The sequence below is a fragment of the Salvelinus alpinus genome, chromosome 14, assembly GCF_045679555.1.
Source record: "Salvelinus alpinus chromosome 14, SLU_Salpinus.1, whole genome shotgun sequence".
NCBI lineage: Eukaryota > Metazoa > Chordata > Actinopteri > Salmoniformes > Salmonidae > Salvelinus > Salvelinus alpinus.
The window spans coordinates 53,760,578-53,776,168 of record NC_092099.1 but is presented as its reverse complement, the minus strand read 5'-3'; the positions used below and the strand labels follow the sequence as shown (position 1 = coordinate 53,776,168).

Below are 15,591 nucleotides of genomic sequence, written 5' to 3'. Positions count from 1 at the left end.
AACTTAGATCTGTTTGTACAGTAAGCTCTCTCCGCTCACCCTCAGGGCCTTCTTGTCCAATAGGGCAGCCATTTTGCCACACAGCTCCTCACAGCAGACATTCTCCTCGGCCGTGGCCACCAGGGCAGAGCAGCAGGCAAACACCTTATACAGCCTGGACCACGTACCCAGCATGGACTTCTGGGTCACCTACAGAGGAAAGGCGGCTAAATCAGTGTTTGAGATGGACCAATGGGGCTTATGTTTGTCCTATTTTGAAATGGAAATGTGCTTTTTGCAAATCCCAACTCTCCCTGAGACCCTCGGAGAGCAGGGTCATGGCCAGGGGTCAGCCATTATCAACGCCGACCCTGAAGCAATTAAGGTTAAGTGCCTTACTCAAGGGCACATCGGAACAAGCAACCTTTCCGTTACTTGTCCATTCGCTCGATCTCAGGGTTTCCCCAAACTCGGTCCTCGGGACCTCGAGGGGTGCAAGTTTTGGTTTTTGCCCCTAGCACTACACCGCTTATTCAAATAACCAAGTCAACATCAAGCATTGTTCATTTGAATCAGCTGTGTAGTGCTAGGGGAAAAAACATGCACTACTTGGGGTCCAGAGGAACGAGTTCTGAAAACCCTGCTAAGCTACCACGCACCCTTGCAGTGGGACAGCGCATCTTTAATCATCAAAACCTCCTGCATCCCAAATAACTACTCTACTGATCAAAATATGCAAAGCACTGAATTCATTCATAGTCGCCAACTTGAAAAATCCAATAGCATGACCTTAATTCACGGAATCTCTGAGAGACTCACCTGTGGCAGGGCGTTGCCAGGTAGCAGGTGTGTGATGGGGAACATCAGGGCAGTGTGAACAGCACTGAAGTTGTGCTCCAGAGCGTCCCCTTGGTTCACCTCATTGGTCTGTCAGGGAGGGAGAAAAAGCTTATTAAAACTAATCTCCATCGCAAATCTCTATTTGTGAAACGCATAGGTTAATAATAATTATAATAGTAGTGTCTCCCCACTTGGTGAAATTGGTCTTGCATCTCAACAAACAAGCACCATATTCAGTGCAGTTACAGGACATGTATTTACAGTGTCCACTTCATACCTGTGTGATGGTAACAGTCAGTGGGTTGACCACCACGCTCCACATCCTCCACAGCTGCTCCTTATTCCCCAGAGTCCCCGCGCTGCACCCCACCGCCCCCAGGACCGCCTCCCCAAATGCCAGAGGGGACGTGAGGCCTGAGAGACCACAGCTCACTAGGGTCTCTAAACACAGGAAAAACCTGCGGGGGTGCAGAGACAACTCAAATGGAACACTATGTGGTCGCTACATAGGTCTACTATGTGGACAAAAAAGAATGTATGTGGACACCCCTTCAAATTAGTGTATTTGGCTATTTCAGCTACACCTGTTGCTGAAAGGTGTATACAATCTAGCACACAACCATACAATCGCCATTGGCAGTAGAAAGGCACATACTGAACAGCTCAGTTTGTCAAATCTTTGCCCTGCAAGAACTTCCCCGGTCAACTGCAAGTGCTGTTATTGTGAAGTAGGAACATCTAGGAGCAACAACGGCTCAGCTGTGAAGTGGTAGACCACACAAGCCCACAGAACGGAAACACCAAGTGCTGAAGCGTGTAAAAATAGTCTGTCCTCGGATGCAACACCGACTAACGAGTTCCAAACTGCCTCTGGAAGCAACGTCAGCACAACAACTGTTCGTCGGGAGTTTAATGAAATGGGTTTTCAGGGCCGAGCACACAAGCCTAAGATCATCATGTGCAATGCCAAGTGTCGGCTGGAGTGGTGTAAAGCCATTGGCCTCTGGAGCAGTGGAAATGCATCCTCTGGAGTGATGAATCACGCGTCACCATTGGCAGTCTGATGGACGAATCTGGGTTTGGCGGATGCCAGGAGAACGCTACCTGCCCCATTGCATAGTGCCAACTGTAAAGTTTGGTGGAAGAGGAATAATGGTCTGGGGCTGTTTTTCCTGGTTTGGGCTAGGCCCATTAGTCCCAGTGATGGGAAATCTTTATGATACAGCATACAATGACATTCAAATCAAATTTGTCACGTGCCGAATACAACAGGTGTAGTAGACCTTACAGTGAAATGCTTACTTACAGGCCCTTAACAATGCAGTTAAGAAAAATAAGTGTTAAGAAAGTATTCACTAAAATAAACTGAACAAATATATATATATATATATATATATATATATATATATTTTTTTTTTTATAATTAAAGAGCAACAATAAAATAACAGTAGCGGGGCTATATACAGGGGGTATTAGTACAGAGTCAATGTGGTTGAGGTAATATGTACAGGTTAGTTGAGGTAATATGTACATGTAGGTTGAGGTAAAGTGGCTATGCATAGATAATAAACAGTAGCAGCAGCATAACAATGGGGCTGGGGGGGTACAATGCAAATAGCCTGGGTAGCCATTTGATTAGCTGTTCAGCAGTCTTATGGCTTGGCGGGGTAGAAGCTATTTTCCCCCTCTTGGCGCTTCTTTTCAGATTTTGAAAAGAAGCTTTACAGCGAAAGCAAACCAAGCATTTGTGTGAGGACATCGATCAGTAAACAAAACATTACAAACAGCTAGCAGCAAAGTAACTTGGTCACGAAAGTCAGAAAAGCAATCAAATGAATCACTTACCTTTGATGATCTTCGGATGTTTGCACTCACGAGACTCCCAGTTAGACGATAAATGTTTGTTTTGTTCGATAAAGATTATTTTTATATCCAAAAACCTCCATTTGGTTGGCGCGTTTTGTTGAGTAATCCACAGGCTCGTGCAGGTCATGACGGGCAGACGAAAATTCCAAATAGTATCCGTAAAGTTCGTAGAAACATGTCAAACATTTTTTATAATCAATCCTCAGGTTGTTTTTAACATAAATAAAAGATAATATTTCAACCGGACGGTAAACTATTCAATACAAGAGAGAAAGAAAATGGCTAGCTACCACTGTCGCACGCATGAACTAATCAAAGGACATCTGGCAGTCCACAGACGCGATTTGATAAATCTCGCTCATTTTTCAAAATAAAAGCTTGAAACTATGTCTAAAGACTGTTCACACCCTGTGGAAGCCATAGGAAAAGGAATCTGGTTGATACCCCTTTAAATGGAGGAAAGGCAGGCAATGGAACAGGGATTTTTCTAAATAAGAGGCACTTCCTGGTTGGATTTCCTCAGGTTTTCGCCTGCAAATCAGTTCTGTTATACTCACAGACAATATTTTGACAGTTTTGCAAACTTTAGAGTGTTTTCTATCCTAATCTGCCAATTATATGCATATTCTAGCATCTGGGCCTGAGAAATAGGCAGTTTACTTTGGGAACGTTATTTTTCCAAACATAAAAATACTGCCCCCTAGCTTCAAGGGGTTATTAAGCTTTTTGGACCTAGACTTGGTGCTCCGGGTGGCTGGAGTATTTGGCCATTTTTAAGGCCTTCCTCTGACACCGCCTGGTATAGAGGTCCTGGATGGCAGGAAGCTTGGCCCTAGTGATGTACTCGGCCGTACGCACTACTCTCTGTAGTGGTGATGCAACCAGTCAGGATGCTCTCAATGGTGCAGCTGTTGATCTTTTTGAGGATCCGAGGACCCATGCCAAATCTTTTCAGTCTCCTGAGGGGGAATAGGCGTTATCGTGCCCTCTTCAGATTCTAGACGATTCTGTGCTTCCAACTTTGTGGCAACAGTTTCAGCAAGACAACGCCCCCGTGCACAAAGCGAAGTCCATACAGAAATGGTTTGTCGAGATCAGTGTGGAAGAACTTGACTGGCCTGCACAGAGCCCTGAACTCAACCCCATCGAACAGCTTTGTATTGAATTGGAAGGCAGACTGCGAGCCAGGCCTAATCACCCAACATCAGTGCCCAACCTCATTAATGGTCTTGTGGCTGAATAAGTCCCCGCAGCAATGTTCCAACATCTAGTGGAAAGCCTTCCCAGAAGAGTGGAGGATGCTATTGCAGCAAAAGGGGGACCAACTCCATATTAATGCCTATGGTTTTGAAGATGTTCGACAAGCAGATGTCCACATACTTTTGTAGTGTTCCATGTGGCTCAGTTGGTAGAGCATGGCGCTTGCAACACCAGGGTTGTGGGTTCGATTCCTACTGGGGACCAGTATGAATAAATATGAAAATGTATGCACTCACTACTAATGTAAGTCGCTCTGGATAAGCGCGTCTGAAATGACAAATGTAGTGCGTGATTGGTTTTGCCTTCCTGAATGCACTGACTGGGAGTCATTATCAGTTCTATGTATTCTTCAGATTCACTACATATTCGATGCACTGTCCATAATGTCTACACATCCCACACAGAACTCAGACATTGCCCGTCCTTATCCTTTTTAATATTCGTGTGTGTGAATTTTGCTACACCCGCAATAACATCCACAACCAATAACATTTGATTTGACTGTAATGCTGGTTGCAAAAAACTCAAGGAACAATTATTTTAGTTTCAAGTTATCTTGGAAGCGGTAAGCCCCGGGAGACATTTGTTTCTGGTTGGACAGGGAAAGGAACAGAATTCAGTTAAGGGGAAACCGACCTCTCATCGTCTACGAACCCTCCCACCAGACTGCTGTTGTAGAACAGGAGAATCAGGAACAGAGCCGGGGTTCCCTGGGGGCAGAGACGGAGGAGTAAGACAACGAGACCAAGTAACCACACCAGGCCAAGGACCACACAGCATTCAGAACACTAATTGAGTAACACAGACATTTCCTAAGAGCCCCATATCAAAGACTGCAGGATGTTAATTTACACCGCCATAGATAATACATCTTTATAGAGCAGGTTACAGGGTTGTCATCCTTGTGGCATCATAAGTGTCTACAGACATGTATCAAGTAAAATCGTGAACCTTCTACATTTCAGCTTCATGGGTCCGATTTATTTCAGATTGATAATTTGCAACAAATTAGGAGGACAGAGCCAGAACGAGCAGGGAGCAACTGGATGGACAGATTGTATTTGCATGTAAATGATGTAACCCAATGACCAGGAAGAGAGAAGCTACTGACACTCACGTTCAAAAGATCCATTTTGCCCACTTGGTAAGAGGCAGATCCCAGTATCCTTTGAGGGATACCCTTCACCGTCATGTCCAGCAGACTCTGCATACAGAGAAAGGGAAATAATACAAGGAAAGGGTTAAACAAGCTTAAATAAACAAAGAGGAGAGTTTTAGAACATTGAGTTCCTCAATGCAACATGACCCACTAACATAGGCTAGCAGCAGACAAGCAGACCTGGTTGAAGCATAGAGATGGGTCTTACCAGAGCCCTGTGTGCAGGGAGGGCCTCTGAGGAGATGATGCTCTGGAGAGCCTGTAGCAACAGGGGGAGGAGCTCAGAGCCCTGGCGCTCTTTCTTATGGCCAGCTGTCACATAACAAAGGTACAAGGGACAGGAGGATAGACGTTTGAAGACACCAGGGTGTTTTCTCAAGTCGCCTTTCCTCAATTCCTCACATCCACACTCCAAGCCACCTCAAAACGCATTGGAGGAAAAGGTCAGAGGGGGGGGACTTTGGATTTTCTCATCTAACACATTTTGAACAGTAGAAACTAAACATAGAAAATAATTTCTGTCATTTATTTGAATGGTCGTCACTGGGGACTGGCCCCTCAGATTTCATTCCTCGTCATAGTGGTTCCAAACACGAAGGTCCGCTCAGAATTAAACTGATGACAGTGGGGTTGGACCTGTGGTGGGGGAGGCTTGGGTCTCTCAGCTCCAACCCCTGACAGACAGGACCCAGGCCCAGCTGTGGTACTCTGTGTGGGGCTGCAGGGCTGACCCATGGCTGGAAGGGTCAGTCCAACTGAGCAGCAGCCACAGAACATTGACCATTATTAGCTAACTAAATGAAGATGGAGTGAGGTTAAACTGTACGGCATTACTCATCCAGCAGAGTGGGGCATGCAGCTTGGGGCTCCATCACTCCTATATTCCAGTAATGGCACATTTTCACTGGTCAACTAATCACCAAACCCTTAATTAGTTGAATTAGCTGTGCCAGTGCTACAATACATCACCACTGATAAATCCATGATAATCGAAAATTTCATTAAGCATTTCTCAACGGCTGGCCATGCCTTCCTCCTGGCTACCCCAACCCCGGCCAACAGCTCCGCCTCCCCCGCAGCTACTCGCCCAAGCCTTCCCAGCTTCTCCTTCACCCAGATCCAGACAGCAGATGTTCTGAAAGAACAGCAAAACCTGGACCCGTACAAATCAGCTGGGCTACACAATCTGGACCCTCTCTTTCTAAAACTATCCGCCGCCATTGTTGCAACCCCTATTACCAGCCTGTTCAACCTCTCTTTCGTATCGTCCGAGATCCCTAAAGGATTGGAAAGCTGCCGCGGTCATCCTCCTCTTCAAAGGGGGTGACACCCTAGACCCAAACTGTTACAGACCTATATCCATCCTGCCCTGCCTATCTAGTCTTCGAAAGCCAACTTTATAAACAGATCACTGACCATTTCGAATCCCACCGTACCTTCTCCGCTGTGCAATCCGGCTTCCGAGCCGGTCACGGGTGCACCTCAGCCACGCTCAAGGTACTAAACGATATCATAACCGTTTGCTGCCCGCACCCGCCCGACTAGCATCACCACCCTAGACGGTTCAGACCTAGAATATGTGGACAACTATAAATACCTAGGTGTCTGTCTAGACTGTAAACTCTCCTTCCAGACTCATATTAAACATATCCAATCCAAAATCAAATCTAGAATCGGCTTCCTATTTCACAACAAAGCCTCCTTCACTCACGCCGCCAAACTTACCCTAGTAAAACTGACTATCCTACCTATCCTCAACTTCGGCGATGTCATGTACAAAATAGCTTCCAACACTCTACTCAGCAAACTGGATGCAGTCTATCACAGTGCCATTCGTTTTGTTACCAAATCAACTTATACAACCCACCACTTCGACCTGTATGCTCTAGTCGGCTGGCCCTTGCTACATATTCGTCACCAGACCCACTGCCTCCAGGTCATCTATAAGTCTATGCTAGGTAAAGCTCCACCTTATCTCAGTTCACGATAACAACACCCACCCGTGGCACACGTTCCAGCAGGTATATCTCACTGATCATCCCCAAAGCCAACACCTCATTTGGCCGCCTTTCCTTCCAGTCCTCTGCTGCCAGTGACTGTAACGAATTGCAAAAATCGCTGAAGTTGGAGACTTTTATTTCCCTCACCAACTTTAAACATCAACTATGTGAGCAGCTAACCGATCGCTGCAGTTGCACATAGTCCATCTGTAAATAGCCCACCCAATCTACCTACCTCATACTGTTTTTATTTTATTTACTTTTCTGCTCTTTTGCACACCAGTATCTCTACTTGCACATCATCATCTGCTCATTTATCACTCCAGTGTTAATCTGCTAAATTGTAATTATTCGCTTCTGTGGTCTATTTATTGCCCCCCTCATGCCTTTTGCACACACTGTATATAGACTTTCTTTTTTCTACTGTGTCATTTACTTGTTTATTGTGTTATTGGCTTGTTTATTGTTTACTCCATGTGTAACTCTGTGTTGTTGTCAGTGTCACACTGCTTTGCTTTATCTTGGCCAGGTCGCAGTTGTAAATGAGAACTTGTTCTCAACTAGCCTATCTGGTTAAATGAAGGTGAAATAAAAATGAATTTAAAAAAATTAAATAAGTAGAACGGCTGGGGACACTGTAGGAGAGGTTTGAGAAACACTTAGGTTTTAGCCTTGGCTAACTCCGAACTGACGAGTGACTTAGGTTAGAATTTCCTGGATGACCTGCAGGCTTACATCATGATGGGGGGGTTATTCTCTAACTCTAATCACTAACAGGCCCTCCACTGTTTAACTGCATGCAATCTGTTCTATGGGGGGGGGTGATGTGGTTGACTTTGGCTGGTACTTACCAGCATCAATCGTTGTGATTACGAAACTGACAAGGTTCCTCCATATAAGGGCAAGCAAGGCATCTGCAGGGGAGAGAGAACACGCGAGTCACCCCACATGAAGTGGCCGTCATTCAAACCCCCACGCATGCACTTCTACACAAAACACACAATTCTTCCTTCCAACTCCCCCTCTACCTCACACAGTGACTCTCAGAAACTGTTTCTAATCACTAGTCCATGTGAGGGAGCCCCTCTAAGCTAGCAAGTCAAGCCAGAGCTATCCTATCCCCTTTGTGGCGAGAGCACTGAGCATTAACACACATCTCTGGAGGCTGGCACCTCGGCTCCTGAAGGAGGGCCAGCTGAAGTCCTTTATTGTAGCACAATAACCTTGATCCTGTGAATAGGTTTATTATTTTAGTTGCTCATTCCTACAGAACATTTAAATTACACTAGACAAGGTAACAATGAGAGGATTATAGTATACCACTACATCATAGCGGTGGGATTTGGGCTGCTACAATGGGAATGGAATTTGACAGTCTGAATGGTTGTTTTTCATAGTGGTAGGAAGTTAGGCCTATATTTTTCCTAAATGGACTACAGGTGATTTGTGCCCTCTTCCTGACTAGCAGTGGAAGAAACTGCTACACACTGAGGCTGGCTCTGAACATGTTTGGAATAGTCAGAGCCATTATGGCTGCCATAGAGCCTATGCTAATATCAGTTGCAGTGAGTTACTTGAGGGAAGGTAGGTACCTGGGGCGTCATTGCCGATGCAGATGAAGCTGTCGCGGACTGCGGAGATAAGCAAAGAGCCGTGCTTGGTGAAGGAGGGGGGACTGGACAGGAAGGGGTGAACCAGAGGTTCTGCCAAAACAATACAGGAGAGTCATTTCAGAGAACCAGGCAAGCCGTTTCCAACTAGAACATACTTATCTGATGCATAAATCATTTATTTAAAATTTTATTTATTTAACTAGGCAAGTCAGTTAAGGACAAATTCTTATTTACAATGACGACCTACAAAAGGCCTGCTGCGGGAACAGTGGATTAAAAATACAATACAAATATAGGACAGAACACATCACGACAAGAGAGACACCACAACACTACATAAAGAGAGACCTAAGACGACAACATAGCAAGGCAGCAACACAGCATGGTAGCAACACCACATGACAACAACACATGGCAGCAGCACATGGTAGAAGCACAATACATGGTACAAATATTATTGGGCACAGACAACAGCACAAATGGCAAGAAGGTAGAGACAACAATACATCACGCGAAGTTGCCACAAGTGTCAGTAAGAGTGTCCATGATTGAGTCTTTGAATGAAGAGATTGAGATAAAACTGTCCAGTTTGAGTGTTTGTTGCAGCTCGTTCCACTCGCTAGCTGCAGAGAACCGAAATGACGAGGGACCCAGGGATGTGCGCGCTTTGGGGACCTTTAACAGAATGTGACTGGCAGAACAGGTGTTGTATGTGGAGGATGAGGGCTGCAGTAGGTATCTCAGAAGGAAGTGAGGCCTAAGTTTACTCTAAAGGCATTGGCATGTGAAACGCGTGTGTCATCCTGCTGTAATACAAATACGGGTTTCTGTGTAGTGTGGCGAGGCTTGTGAAATGCATGTAAAATAAATTGTGATGGGAATTAAATCGCCTCTACACCCAGTCACAGGTTCACCTAGCAGTTCTCTGCAGCTAGCGACTGGAACGAGCTGCTACTAACAATCAAACTGGACTGTTTTATCTAAATCTCTTCATTCAAAGGCACAATCATGGACACTCTTGTGGCTGCATCGCGTCATGTATTGTTGTCTTTACCTTCTTGCTGTTGTCTGTGCCCAATAATGTTTGTACCATGTTTTGTGTTGCTGCCATGCTGTGTTGTCGTCTTAGGTCTCTCTTTTTGTAGTATTCTCGTGTCGTGATGTGTGTTTTGTCCTATATTTTTAATCCCAGCCGCTGTCCCCGCCGAAGGCTTTTTGCTAGGCCGTCATTGTAAATAAGAATTTGTTCTTAACCGACTTACCTAGTGAAATAAAGGTAAAAAAATATAATATATGTATACAGTTGAAGTCGGAAGTTTACATAAACGAGTTTTATTGACTCCAACCTAAGTGTTTCATCCACTCCACTTCTTGCTAACTTTTTAGGGATAGGGGGCAGCATTTTCACTTTGGATGAATAGCGTGCCCAGAGTGAATTGCCTCCTACTCTGTCCCAGATGCTAATATATGCATATTATTATTACTATTGGATAGAAAACACTGAAGTTTCTAAAACTGTTTGAATGTTATCTGTGAGTATAACAGAACTCATATGGCAGGCAAAAACCTGAGAAAAAATCCAAACAGGAAGTGGAAATTCTGAGGCTGGTCGATTTTCAACTCATTGCCGATTGAAATCACTGTGGAATATGGATCTGTTTGCACTTCCAACGCCTTCCACTAGATGTCAACAGTCTGTAGAACATTGAATGAAGCTTCTACTGTGATGTTGAGCCGGATGGGAGCTGTTTGAGTCAGTGGTCTGGCAGAGTGCCAGGTTCTGGTCATGCGCATTCCACAAGATATCGACTTGCGTTCCATTACTTCTATAGACACAAAGGAATTCTCCGGTTGGACAGTTATTGAATATTTATGATAACAACATCCTAAAGATTGATTCTATACTTAGTTTGACAAGTTTATTCGACCTGTAATATAACTTTTTGAAGTTTTCGTCCGAAGTTCGCCTGGACCTGCGCGAGCGTTTGGATATGTGTACTAAACGTGCTAACAAAAGTAGCTACTTGGACATAAATAATGGACATTATCGAACAAAACAACAATTTATTGTGGAACTAGGATTCCTGGGAGTGCATTCTGATGAAGATCATCAAAGGTAAGGGAATATTTATGATGTAATTTCGTATTTCTGTTGACTCCAACATGGCGGAGAAATGTTGTTTCTATCTGAGCGCCGTCTCAGATTATTCCATGTTTGCTTTTTCCGTAAAGTTTTTTTGAAATCTGACACAGCGGTTGCATTAAGAACAAGTGTATCTTTAATTCTATGTATCTTTCATCAAAGTTTATGATGTTTGATGTGGCTCTCTGCAATTTCTCCGGATATTTATGAGGCATTTCTGAACATGGCGCCAATGTAAACTGAGATTTTTGGATATAAATATGCACATTATCGAACAAAACATACATGTATTGTGTAACATGATGTCCTATGAGTGTCATCTGATGAAAATCAAAGGTTAGTGATACATTTTCTCTATTTCTGCTTTTTGTGATTCCTATCTTTGGCTTGGAAAATGGCTGCGTTTTTTGGACTTGGCGGTGATCTAACAATAATATGTTGTGTTTTCGCTGTAAAGCATTTTTATTTATTTATATATATATATATATATATATATATATCTTTTTTTTTTTTTTAATCGGACACGATGGGTAGATATACAAAATGTTAATCTTTCATTTGCTGTATTGGATGTGTTAATGTGTGAAAGTTACATATTTCAAAAAAAATATTTTTGAATTTCCCGCGCTGCCTTTTCAGCGGAATGTTGTCGAGGGGTTCAACGTGTGTCCTAGAAAGGTTAACAAACAATAGTTTTGGCAAGTCGGTTAGGACATCTACTTTGTGCATGACAAGTCATTTTTCCAACAATTGTTTACAGACAGATTCTCACTCTATCGCAAGTGGGTCCAGTGTGTCCAGTGGGTCAGAAGTTTACATACACTAAGTTGACCATGCCTTTAAACAGCTTGTAAAATTCCAGAAAATTATGTCATAGCTTTAGAAGCTTCTGATAGGCTAATTGACATAATTTGAGTCAATTGGAGGTGTACCTGTGGATGTATTTCAAGGCCTACCTTCAAACTCAGTGCCTCTTTGCTTGACATCAAGGGAAAATCAAAAGAAATCAGCCAAGACCTCCACAAGTCTGGTACATCCTTGGGAGCAATTTCCAAACGCCTGAAGGTACCACATTCATCTGTACAAACAATAGTACGCAAGTATAAACACCATGGACACAACCAGCCGTCATACCGCTCAGGAAGGAGACGCGTTCTGTCTCCTAGAGATGAACGTACTTTGGTGCGAAAAGTGCAAATCAATCCCAGAACAGCAGCAAAGGACCTTGTGAAGATGCTGAGGAAACCGGTACAAAATTATCTATATCCACAGTAAAACGAGTCCTATATCGACATAACCTGAAAGGCCGCTCAGCAAGGAAGAAGCCACTGCTCCAAAACCGCCATAAAAAAGCCAGACTACGGTTTGCAACTTCACATGGGGACAAAGATCGTACTTTTTGGAGAAATGTCCTCTGGTCTAATGAAACAAAAATATAACTGTTTGGCCATAATGACCATCGTTATGTTTGGAGGAAAATGGGGAGGCTTGCAAGCCAATGAAGCACGGGGGTGGCAGCATCATGTTATGGGTGTACTTTGCTGCAGGAGGGACTGGTGCACTTCACAAAATAGATGGCATCATGAGGGAGTGTGGATATATTGAAGCAACATCTCAAGACACCAGTCAGGAAGTTAAAGCTTGGTCACAAATGGGTATTCCAAATAGACAATGACCCCAAGCATAATTCCAAAGTTGTGGTAAAATGGCTTATGGACAACAAAGTCAAGGTATTGGAGTGGCCATCACAAAGCCCTGACCTCAATCCCATAGATAATTTGTGGGCAGAACTGAAAAAGCGGGTGCGAGCAAGGAGGCCTAAAAACCTGACTCACTTACACCAGTTCTGTCAGGAGGAATGGGACAAAATTCACCCAACTTATTGTGGGAAGCTTGTGGAAGGCTACCCAAAACGTTTGACCCAAGTTAAACAATTTAAAGGCAATGCTACCAAATACTAATTGAGTACGTAAACGTCTGACCCAAAGCTGAAATAATTCTCTACTATTATTCTGACATTTCACATTCTTAAAAAAAAGTAGTGATCCTAACTGACCTAAGACAGGGAATTTTTACTGTGATTAAATGTCAGGAATTGTGAAAAACTGAGTTTAAATGTATTTGGCTAAGGTCTATGTAAACTTCCGACTTCAACTGTATATATAAAACATTTACAAACATCACTGAGTACTGATTAACGACTGAGGCTGTGACATCATTACATTAATAATTTAGCTCTTAACCAGAGCGACTTCGTTCAGTGCATTCAACTAAAGTAGGTAAAACCCCCACGTGTCTCTCACCCAGGCTGAGCGTCAGTTGGTTCTTGGCAGCGGCGGCGGTGACCTCTGACCCCATGAAGTAGTGCAGCAGCATCTCTAATCCCAGCAGCTGTATAGAGGGGTAGGCCTGGCCCGCCACCACACTGCAGTTCAGGCTCAGACGGGGCATCACCGTAGGGCTGGAGAAGGCTGGGGCACCTGGTGGGGCAGAGCAACAAAGGTGAACAAATACAGTTATCATCAATTAAAAAGTGTGACATTTAGAACATTTTTACATCCAACGTTTCCACAATTCTCTGGTGGCACTTTTTGGTAAATCCAAGATGACCATTCCAGAGAGCTTTTCTATGTTCTATATTCTAGGTAAGAGAATTATATAATGAAATTACATACTTATATCACACATGCAAATTCTGAAAACCAACAGCTAGAAGCAGTCAATGTTCCATAGTACTAGCAAAGAGAAAATACAATGGAGGAAGATAGTAAGACATGAATAGTTGTAGGTATAGCGGTCCCCACAGTAAGACTACCAGTTTTATGTGTACTGGTCCCCACAGCACTGCTCTGAATGGAGCTCCGGGCAGGAGTAGTTGGGAAGGCAGAGTCAGTGCCCAGGGTGCACTGGAGGAGAGGAACACCAACCTGACAACACACCGAGACTATTGGTCAGCAACACAAGACAGCTCTCGAGCAGGCCATTTCCAATCACAAAACAATGATGATAACGCTCTATCCACCTCTCACAAAAGATTACAATTTGTGACAAGATCGAATCTCAAATTTAATCTCAATTACATTTTATAATAGGCCTAATTTATCAACTTAATCTCATTCCTTAATAACAAATCCTGCTCGGATTCTGAATGCATCATCAACTCATGTTTGATAATTTGGCATAAACGTAACACACTTTATAGGCATTTCTCCACAAAAACGGACACATAATATCAAAACAAAACAAATGAAAACACTTTTTGTACCTGTTCAAAGTGTGCAGGCAGGTTGGGTCCCAGTTTGACCACCAGGTACCACCAGACCTCCAGCTTGGTGAGCAGCAGGGCCTCAGTCCTCACCTGGATGGAGCTGAGGGGCTGCAGCAGCAACTTTAGCCGCTTGGCACTGCACAGGATCTCTACAGCACGGGAGACAGGTCAGTCAATCACTTTGCAAAGAATCTGACACTCTGAATAGACTATACAGTCTACTCTAATCAGAGTAAGTGTTCTCTACAGCAAAGAGTGCATGAAGAGAGAGTAGAGTGGATGTTAACAAGAGCATTTAGTTTGCCACACACTTTGTCATACAGCCCTCCATTAAGTTCTGTCTAAACGAAGCAACCGGTCAAACACTTGAAGAAGTAATGGCACTCTTGTATTGTGTTTCCCACCTGGGTTGAGGGAGAAGTTGTCTATGAGGCTCTTCCAGGCGATGAAGGCGATCTTCTTGATGTTGGGGGAGGAGCTTCGGAAGCCCAGTTCCTCCAGGCCAAGCAGGGAGTTGATGAAGGGACCACCTCTATGGAGCAGCTGGGGGATCAGGAGAATGACAGTCAGTCTATGGTCATAGACACCGAAATGTGTCTTTTCCCAACTCTCCACCGGGACAAGGTGTGGAGGAACCAATAAAATGTTGTAGGAAATTAATTCATTACACTCCTGAGAGCCTTACATGTAAGCATCTCCTGAAGATTCAAACCATGCAGCCTCACCTTCCCTAGGAGCCTGACAAACAACGGCCAGAGTTTCAGAACATTGGTCTCGTTCTTCGTAGAGAACAGTTTCTGGAGCTCTGGGATGAGTTTCTGGAGCAAAACAAGAACAACTGTCAGATTGTGAAGAACAAAACTGTCAGATTAAGAAGAAATTAGCATCAAAAGAGTTTCTGAACCTTCCATTTATCCAAAGCGACTTGCTAAAAACATATGCACTCACTGTATTGTAAGTGTGTGTGAGTGGCAGACAGAGGGCAGTGCCATGTATTTAGGTCAAATCATGTAAATACATAGGGCTCTGGTAGAGAGTATAAAGACACTCACTGAGGACATGATGGGTTCTATGATGGCTGCCACCTCTTTCTGTTTCTCCATTAGTAGAGGCAGACCCATCTCCAGGGCTGCTGCCGCCCGCAGGCGCACTTTAGAGGCTGAGTGGACCACCAGAGGGATGACCAGCTTGGCCCACTGTACTGCACGCTCACCCATCTGGGCTGGGGCCTGGTCCAGCAACCTACACACAGACAGAGGGTCAAGACAGAGAAAGAGCTGATGATCACTGAAATACTGTCAAGACAGTCTTTTCCAGACCAGAGAGCTATGAGCACTATCCAAAACAGATACAATGTTAAGCAAGGTAGACTACAATAACATCCATCTGCTTAGTGGCAGTGTTATCATACTGAACCATTCAATTGTGCATTCCTAAATGAGAATCATAGCCAATCAAAACTA

General features: G+C 44.0%; 1 protein-coding gene across 1 annotated transcript in view; it reads right to left on the bottom strand.

Annotated features, from left to right (window-relative positions):
• The window catches only part of LOC139539082 (telomere-associated protein RIF1-like), a 37,965-nt gene that overhangs the window by 11,341 nt on the left and 11,033 nt on the right, over nucleotides 1-15,591 (bottom strand). The window contains exons 6-19 of the mRNA XM_071341819.1: nucleotides 15,181-15,370; nucleotides 14,854-14,946; nucleotides 14,533-14,671; nucleotides 14,126-14,277; nucleotides 13,676-13,787; nucleotides 13,164-13,340; nucleotides 8,697-8,807; nucleotides 7,956-8,018; nucleotides 5,313-5,416; nucleotides 5,063-5,149; nucleotides 4,582-4,655; nucleotides 1,097-1,277; nucleotides 799-906; nucleotides 40-189 (exon numbers count right to left, since the gene is read on the bottom strand). Coding sequence (XP_071197920.1) covers nucleotides 40-189; nucleotides 799-906; nucleotides 1,097-1,277; nucleotides 4,582-4,655; nucleotides 5,063-5,149; nucleotides 5,313-5,416; nucleotides 7,956-8,018; nucleotides 8,697-8,807; nucleotides 13,164-13,340; nucleotides 13,676-13,787; nucleotides 14,126-14,277; nucleotides 14,533-14,671; nucleotides 14,854-14,946; nucleotides 15,181-15,370 — 1,741 coding nt within the window. The remainder of the gene's footprint in view (nucleotides 1-39; nucleotides 190-798; nucleotides 907-1,096; nucleotides 1,278-4,581; nucleotides 4,656-5,062; nucleotides 5,150-5,312; nucleotides 5,417-7,955; nucleotides 8,019-8,696; nucleotides 8,808-13,163; nucleotides 13,341-13,675; nucleotides 13,788-14,125; nucleotides 14,278-14,532; nucleotides 14,672-14,853; nucleotides 14,947-15,180; nucleotides 15,371-15,591) is intronic.